Genomic DNA, 9,223 nt, shown 5'->3' on the forward strand with positions numbered 1-9,223 from the left:
ATAGCAAAAACATGGAACCAACTGTGCTTCCCAATGAATCTGAACTGGATAAAAAAGAATTGGTACATATACACAATGGAAAATTACACAGTCATAAAGGAGGACAAACATAAGGACTTTGCAGCAACTTGGATGGATTTAGAGTCTATCATACTCAGTGATCTATCGCAGAAACAAAGAACTGAGTACCACATGCTCTCACTCATAAGTGGACCCTGAACATTCACCATAATACTATAGAAAGGGAATGGCAGTAGCAGGATACTGCTGGGATGGGGGTGGGGGCAGACACACCATCAATAAGGGTACCTGATCACAAACCAGGCAAAGTGGGGACCAAAATGAGGCCCAAACTTTACCTGTGTGATGACCATTTGTACACCTAATCCTGAATTGTACCCCACATCTTTAAAATAAAAAAAATCATTTAAAATCTTTAAAAATATTATTTAGACAGTGCTATGTTATGAATGTTTGTGTCCCTTCCAATTCATGTGTTGAAGTCCTAACCTCTAGGATGGTATTAGAAGATGGGCCTGTGGGAGGTAATTTGGTCATAAGGCAGAGTTGTTATCTAAGAGATTAAATACCCTCATTAACAAAACTCAAGAGAGACTGCTCACCCTTCCACTATATGAAGTTGCAGTAAGAATATGGCCTTCTATGCACCAGAAAGTGGGCCCTCCCCAGACACTGAATCTGCCAGTGCTTTGATCTTGGACTTCCCAGCCTACAGAACCATAGTAAATTAATTTTTGTTGTTTATAAACAGGGTACCATCCAGAATATGATATTCTACTATAGTAACTATTAAGTCTAATAGCTTCTGCAACAGATATCAACAGTGTTTTGAAACTGGTCTTTTACTCATTTCTGAAATGGGAAAGGATCAGCCTAGAAATTTTTCTAAGCCTGCCTTTACCATCACACTTTGTGATTTTATAGTGTAATTTGCATGAAACTTTCATTATAAGTGTGTCTCATTTTTACAAAATCCAAACTTACTTTTTTTTTTTTTTTTTTGAGTTGGTGTCTCACTCTGTCACTCAGACTGGAGTGCAGTGGCTGCTCCCGGCCACCGCAGCCTCGACCTGCTGGGCTCCAGTGATCCTTCCACCTCAGCCTTTCAAGTAGCTGGAACTACAGACGCGCGCTACCACGCCCGGCTCATTTTCATTTTATTGTAGAGATGAGGTCTCGCCAAGTTGCCCAGGCGGGTCTCGAACCTGCAGGCTCAGGCATTCCACTCACCTTAGCCTCCCAAAAGCGTGGGATTACAGGCTGAGCCACCGAGCCCAGCTTAGTTTTTTTTTTTTTCAAAGCAAGAGTTTGAGAAAAGGAAGGAATGGCATATATCTCAATCATCTTGAAAATATATTTTGAAGTATTTTTTTCTCAGCTCTTTATTCATCAAGAGTCTTTTTTGACCAGGTTCCATATTATTCAGGAATGTGTCCCCTTCCCCAGATTACAATCGTTCTTGTGCCCTATTGTATACTTTTGGTGCAGGCAAGATATTTATATCACATTTACTCTCTAGTAAACAATGAATAATGCACTGGCCTGCAAGGAACACCGTTTCCTTTCTGTGAGTATCCTTTCCCTAGCTCTTTTCCTTATTCTTTTCAGTTTGTTGGAAAATGGACAGTTGCCATGGAAATTGGTGTAACATTTATTCAACACAATGTCATTGTCTTTAGGTCTTCAACTGCTCCCTGGTGTCAAAACAATCTGTTTTCATTTTATGAGCTAATATTTCCATCGCATGGCTTCAAGGCCACACTTACCTTGTTATAAATATACTAAGATAGGTTTGGCAAAAGATAACGATTTAGCAGTGTACAGGGTGCCTGGATAAAATAGAGATTAGCTCAATAAATATCTTGAGTGTTATTATTTGTTTATAACCTACTCTGTTCGAAAAAGGATTTTAAGGTGACCAAGTGGATTGATTTTAACCTTGTAAGAATAATGCTTAGAGCATATTTTCTTTGAAATTCTTTAATGGATGTTATTTATTAGACAGTGTATTTTACTCTATAGAAGATTTTCTAACTCTTTCTTAAAATATGATTATTCACACATTCAATTTTTCCAAAGTGAGCAACTTTAAGGTAATTTATTTTATGGTCATTGGGAGTTATATTGGTTGTATAGGATTATGTAAATCATCAGCAAAAAAATAGGAGTCAGACCAAATGGAAATGTTTGTTGTGGTTAGAATGACCAAACATAAATGATATAGTGCAGAGCCCTTGGGGTGAGCTCAAGATGGGTGTAAATAACATACTGAATATGGATGAGAACCCTTCAAACACATCTAGTGCTACTAACATTTCTATATAAAGTCTCTATTTAAAATTAGTTCATGCCATTCTTAATATTGACTATAGCTGCTCACTTAGTGACCTCTTCCATGTCCTCATCGTGACACCAGGCTTAATATTCCCATTTTAATATTTGGAAATAGAAGCCCAGGCAGATGAAATGGCATATCCCAGACTTTGGCCAGATGGAACTAGCACAGAACTAGGCTCCAAAGTTGTATTACTGGTTATTAAATGTTTTTCTAAAGTTGTGTATTTATTTACTAAATTTTAAGGCATGTTCTTCCCTATAATTTATATTTCTGCGCTTTATAAGTATCAAGGTAGTAAAACAATTAAAATGGTTTAATAAAAAATTTTACTAAATAGATTGTTTTACAATAAAGAAAAATCTGATGACTTCATGTGTTTAATTTTAAAGGTGGTGCCTCATTGGACCTGAAAGCCTGTCCTCCTAAACCATCAAAATGGATCCTGGATATGACATGGCTGAACTTAGTGGAGCTTAGCAAACTTAGACAGTTTTCAGATGTCCTTGATCAGGTACCTTGTGCTTTGAATAAAATTAAGCTAATGTCATGAGTGGCTTTCTGATTTATCACTAGCTACAATATTTTTGGAAGTGAGATCATTCTTAACATTGCCACTCTTAGAATGGTATTACATGTGATTGACCTTCCTCGAAGCTCACCTACACTCTGATAAAGCATTCTGCACTCATTGTAGACTTGCAGGAAGTAATGTGCTCAAGAAGTTTAACTAGTGCTATTCTGGGCTATGTGTTAGTATCATCAGTTGCAGATCCACAAGTAGAAAAACTGATAGATTCGATTGGGTGTATCTAAAAGACTTTGCCTTCTTTATAAACATTAAATGAAAAGAAATATGAATAGCTTTTTTCTACGTGCAACATTCCCTTCTTTGCCTCTTGTTTCTCTTCTTCCTCTTCTGCTCCTTTCATTACACTGCCTTAGTTAGGCATTTGAGTACCAATCTCATGCAAACACTTGGCCTCTTTTCTTCAGAAGTTATCATCCTTCCAGAATCAGCCAGTTACTAATGAATTGTGCATATGTTGGAATCATGGAAGTTAAGTGTAGAGAGGTGGATTGGAACAAGCCTGAAAACAGGTGTTTGATAATCAAGTGACCAGGAAAATCAGGAGAGGTGATATAGGTAACAGTGTAGTTTTATTGAGTTACAAGTTGAAGGCTTTTTTGGATCATTCTTAAAGTTAGTTCTTGACTTTCCCTGTTTAATTTGGCCAGGTACTTAAGTTTTGTTATATTTTTATGTTTTGGCTTACAACTGATGATGCTGATTATTATTACCATATACTCGGGATGCAAACCATTCTTTTGGGTTAAGTAACTTTGTTTTGGGAGATATTAATACACTCTAGTTTATTCCCCCATCAGATTACCCCCAGTGATCTTGCAGACCATTATTATTGAAGTTGCTACCTTCTGGAGATTATACCTTATCCTGAAATCCCTCCACATTAAGCAGTCTTTCATGATTGACAGAGGTTATTATTTTTTATTCTTACACGAGGCTTTCTAAATGTAAACGTGGAGTGATTTCCCTTTGATTAGATTCTAAGAAATACACTTGAGGCCTTAATCAAAGGGAATATACCAGAGAACATAAGATAGTATTTATCTGTAGTCATTATTTGTTTGTTCAATGTTTTTTATCTGCTTGCCCATGTAATTCTTGTCTCTCTTTGATTTTTTAAGCTCTAGAGGATAACATACTGTGTCCTTTTACTCTTTACCCATTGCCCAAAGGTAGCAGGCATCTGATCATTCATTTTTTGGTATTAAATATTATATTTTAAATTACTCTAAATTAATAGAATATTGACTCAAAACTTGTTCATTCAATAATAAACATGCATTTAATATCTTCCTTTGTGTCAGGAGTGGTCTTAGGAAATGAGAAAACGTAAGTGAATGAGATTTGGTTCCTGGAATGAGAAAATTTTATGGAGCAAATAAGGCTTCCTTGAAATAATTAAAATGAGTTTCCATTGATTTCTTTATTCTTTACAAATTTCTTACCACAAAGGCATAGAAGAAATTTAACATTGCAGGACTCTCCCTACTTTGGAAGCTAGCTGTAGGCTGGCGTTAATGTAGACTGACTTTGGAGCAAATCACATTTGATTTTATACCCTCCAACTTTTTGGCACCAAAATAAAAAAATAGTCAAGGATTACACATGTCACACATATCTGAAGAGGTCAGGAGGTTTGGTGAAAAATATCTGTGAACGATTACTGAGAAATTTTTGTGTGGCATGACACATTTCTTATCCCATGATGTTTTCAGATATCAAGAAATGAGAAAATGTGGAAAATTTGGTTTGATAAGGAAAACCCTGAGGAGGAACCTCTTCCAAATGCTTATGATAAATCTCTTGACTGCTTCAGACGTCTTCTCCTTATTAGGTCTTGGTGTCCTGACAGAACCATTGCCCAGGTAAAAAGTACATATTAAAGAGGATGAAAGGAGAATATTTTAAAGGGGGAATTTCCTTTTAAATTAAAAAAAAATTTAAATGTTAATTTCCAGTGAGAATTTTCTTGTAGGTGTCCATGTAATTTTCTAGCAATACACATGTGAAATATGAAAAGGTAAACAGCAAATACACATACTGAGATGTACACTTGGGAAAGTGATTTATTAACCTTCTTTGGTCCTGGGGCTGTAACAAGAGTAGATGAGAAAACTGTGGTTTTAAGATTACCATATAGATATAACCTAACGCATTATTCTACGATATTACTTTGTAGAACTCAAAATTATATGGCTGCTTTGTTTTTCTAGTGGTGAAAAAATATTTCTTTAAGCAGGAAAAATGTAAAAGCATTAGGGAGGAGTGTAGGCTAAAGGGAAGGACAGCATACCCAGACTGTACTCATTTCCCCAGGAAATGTCACAGCTCTCGATGTCAGCAAGTAGGTTGTTCTAAAACTGGATTTTATATACAGTTCAAATGTGAATCCTACCTTCAAAAGATTCATCTTTTCAAAGACCTTTAATCTGTTGGCTTAGTGCCATGGAAGTTTACTCAATAAAAATACTTGTGACTTGCCTTCAAAATGAAAAGTTTAACTCTAATATTCAGCACAGTTTGTCTCTTTAAGGGCTTTTCCCAATAAACCATGCAGTAATAATAGGCTGGGGTTCATAACAGAATGCAGGATGTTTCCCCCCTCATACTCCGGAGGGAGTGTTACAACCTTATGGAGTAGCCACCTCCACATCCACTTAGGTACTGTGGAATCATGAAAACAACTAGATTCCATGATTTATTGAGAGAGGAAAAATGAGTTTTGCCATTCTAGGCACTGAGATCAGGTTTCTTTTTAGTTTTCTTCTCAGCTTCATTACTTTTATCCTGCCCAACTGAATTGTCAAACAATTGCCTTATTTTACGGCAGTATGAAGAGATAAGATTGAATCGTTTCTTTCTTTCTTTTTTTTTTCATAGAAAACTTTATTTGGCTCAATTCTGAAATTTAAGTCTGAAATTCTTCTTTGTAACTTTGTCATCTTCATCCAGGTTTGCTATCCCTAGGCATACCACAGTCATGGCCTCCTCACTGGTCTCTTTTCATTCCTTCTTGTTCATTGTAATCTATCCTGTGTAAGTTAGAAGACATGGAAAGCCAGGCTCGGTGGCTCAGCCTGTAATCCTGCTCTTTGGGAGACTGAGGTGAGTGGATTGCCTGAGCCCGCGGGTTCGAGACCCACCTGGGCAACTTGGCGAGACCTCATCTCTACAATAAATCAAAAAATTAGCCGGATGTGGTAGCGCACGCTTGTAGTTCCAGCTACTTGGAAGGCTGAGGCGGAGGGATCGCCAGAGCCCAGCAGGTCGAGGATGAAGTGGCCAGAAGCAACTACTGCACTCCAGTCTGGGCGACAGAGTGAGACTCCAACTCAAAAAAAAAAGAAGACATGGAAAGATGGTGTCATTCCTTGCATTTTCAAGCCCTTCAATGGCTTCCCATGACCCTTATGATATAATCCACATCCGAAACAAGGTTTAGAAGCTCCCTTTGAAAATGTCCTCTTCTCTGCAGATCTCATTCTCCCTTTAGAGTCCTTTTGTGACTTTTTAACCAGACAACTTTTGGGGAGGAATATTAGCAGGTCTACAATGTAGATTCATTCAATTCCATTCTCCATAGGCAGTGTCATGCTATGCATTGCTTGTTCTCTGCATTTCATCTGAGTCTGACTGTCCACATCTGGGGATGCCTGGTTGTAGAAATGCTGCACTGTCAGGGAGTGTCTCATGCCATATGCATGTTTCTGTCTCAAAAATGCTCAATGGAGGGAGATTGGCACAGGTGGGAAGGTTTATTTGATCACATTTTCCCCAACTCAAAGTTTGAGTCTGCTTCTCTGGGACCAGATTTTGGGTCAAAAAAGTTCTTCAGATTTGTGTGAAGAGCAACCTGCAGAAATGTGGCACTTTGTTTATATTCTTGCCAATGAGATGTTGGCATTCTTTAAAGGTTGGTAGAAACTAGGCTGGTCCACACTTGATTTGGCTCTTATGTGAGTTATCCTGAATGTCCTCCTGCCCCCAGCTAGTGACTTGTTCTTTTATGCTTCATAATCTCTGCATATATGCTCTATGCGTGGAATGCTCATGCTTTGACCCACCTAGCTGTCCTCTTTGCCTTAATAAATCTCACTCATCATTCAAGCAAAAGCTTAAATGCTTTTTCACAAAGGATCCTTCTTGGATATATCTGCATAATTAGTTTTATACTTTCATATCAACCCGCAAAGAATCCTTAAAACTAGCTTATTTGCTATTACTTGCTCAATGTGTGTCCCACCTTGGGGTAGGGAGCAACCTTCTTAAGGGCAGGGTCATTTGTTCACTGCTCTGTCCCTAAAACCTGTCACACTACCTGGGACAGAGAGGAGGTCATGGACTGAGGTTATACCTGTTGTATGAGGTGAATTATCTGGGATAGGGAATCCCAGCGATGCTTGAAATTATTGCAGGGTGTTGGGTTGAAGTTGAAGTAAAAAAAGATGAAGAAATACACTCTTTCTGGCACATATCTGTGTGGCTTCAAATCCATACCTGTAGGTTGGGGGTTTATCTGGAATTGCTGAGTATCCTTTCCTAATTCATGTTTGTACCACAGACTCATTGCAACCTTTAACTTGGAGTCAGTTTGAACCATGGCTGTGACCCTATTTGAGAATATCCCTCTTCCAGGAGCACACATTCTCTTTCTGAAATTCAGCTATAATTTCTATTATAAGTAAAGTAGCCTTCCCCGTTGTCTATTCTAGAGGCTGGCAAACTGGGACTTGCCAACAAAATTTGGCTCTCTGCCTATTCATGTTCAGCTGGTGAGCTAAGAATGGATTTTATATTTTTAAATGCCTGAAAATAATCACCAGCAGAATAATATTTTGTGATATGGAAAGATTATATAACAATCAAATTTCAATGCCCCTAAAGTTTTATTGGACCATAGCCATGTTTATTTGTTTATGTACTGTCTATGACTACTTTTGAGCAACAATGGAAAAATTGAGTATGTGCAACAGAGATGATTTGACCAGCAAAGGTAAAAGAGTTACCATCTGACCCCTAGTACCCTAGCATGTTAGCTCATGGCTCGAATGGTAATGTCCATGTTACGTCAATGTATAGCAGTGTTGGCCATGTTGACTTCCTTGCTACTCGGGAGTAGAAAGCACTTGAATCCTGATGAGGTGAACTATAGAGATGTCACAATTGTGGCTGAGAAATAACTGTAACAGTGAAATGCTTAAAGTGCTTCCAGCTTTAGAAGTCCTTCCTGATCACAAAGTTCCCTGAACCATGACTGTGACTGAATGTGTATACAGAGTAGACTTTTGAGGATGTCAAAGAACGTGTGAGACACACTTTTTAAATATGTGCCAGATGGCCGCAGGAAAATGTGTGAGAATTTCTACCCAGGCTAGAGACATTGATCTGGATCTGTCAAACCTAGAAAACATATTCAGGGGTACAAAAACAAATGGCATCCTATGCTCCAAATGTAACTGGATTGAACTCCACTTCCTCACAAGTTTTCCCAGCCACTGAAACTAGTAAAGAAAGGAAGGTCACAATGGGCGACCATCTCCGTGAACGAGGGGCCCAGGTACTGGTGGGTCATTTTATTGCCAGTGGCCTGGTCCTGCTAGTAAGGGCCTTGAATTCTACTTCTTGGACCTTTGGGAAGCCAGGTGGATTCCTTTCCCCAGAGTCATCTAGAGACCAAGGCAGGAAAACCTGTGTACTCTACCAAGTTGGCATGCCTCTTAATTTGCCATTGATATAGGGAACTGGACATTGTGAGGAGGGATTACAACTTTAGAAGGAAAAGAGATGCATAGTAAAATGGCCCAGATCTTTCTGAATTAATTTAGGGAATGGAGACACATCTTTTTGTTTCTGCATTCTCATGAGGAAGAGGGCTATTTCATGACAAATTGCTTTTGAAAGAGATTCTCTTCTTCCATATGATCCAGTAATCCTTCTCCTGGGCATATACCTGGAGGAATTTACATTGTTCTACCAAGAAGATACCTCACACGCATGTTTATTGCCGACTTTTCACAATAGCATAAGTATGGAACTAATCCTACTACCCATCAAGAGTAGGTAATAAAAAATATAAAGATTAAAAAATGTTGTACATATACATGATGGACTATTACACAGTCCATAAAGAAGAACAAAATCATGGCCTTTGCAGCAAATTGGATGGAGCTGGAGCCCATCATACTAAGTGATCTATTGCAGAAACAAAGAAGTGAATACCACATGTTCTCACTCATAAGTGGGCCCTGAGCAATAATCACATGAACATAAGGGAGAGA

At 38.3% G+C, this 9,223-nt stretch overlaps 1 protein-coding gene across 1 annotated transcript in view; it reads left to right on the top strand.

Annotated features, from left to right (window-relative positions):
• Nucleotides 1-9,223, top strand: part of DNAH5 (dynein axonemal heavy chain 5) — a gene marked incomplete at its 5' end in the record, with an annotated part of 277,065 nt that overhangs the window by 219,841 nt on the left and 48,001 nt on the right. Inside the window, 2 exons of the mRNA XM_008059081.1 lie at nt 2,749-2,870; nt 4,661-4,810. Coding sequence (XP_008057272.2) covers nt 2,749-2,870; nt 4,661-4,810 — 272 coding nt within the window. The remainder of the gene's footprint in view (nt 1-2,748; nt 2,871-4,660; nt 4,811-9,223) is intronic.

The sequence above is a fragment of the Carlito syrichta genome, unplaced genomic scaffold (genome assembly GCF_000164805.1).
Source record: "Carlito syrichta isolate Samal-C Ts95f unplaced genomic scaffold, Tarsius_syrichta-2.0.1 Scaffold303700, whole genome shotgun sequence".
NCBI lineage: Eukaryota > Metazoa > Chordata > Mammalia > Primates > Tarsiidae > Carlito > Carlito syrichta.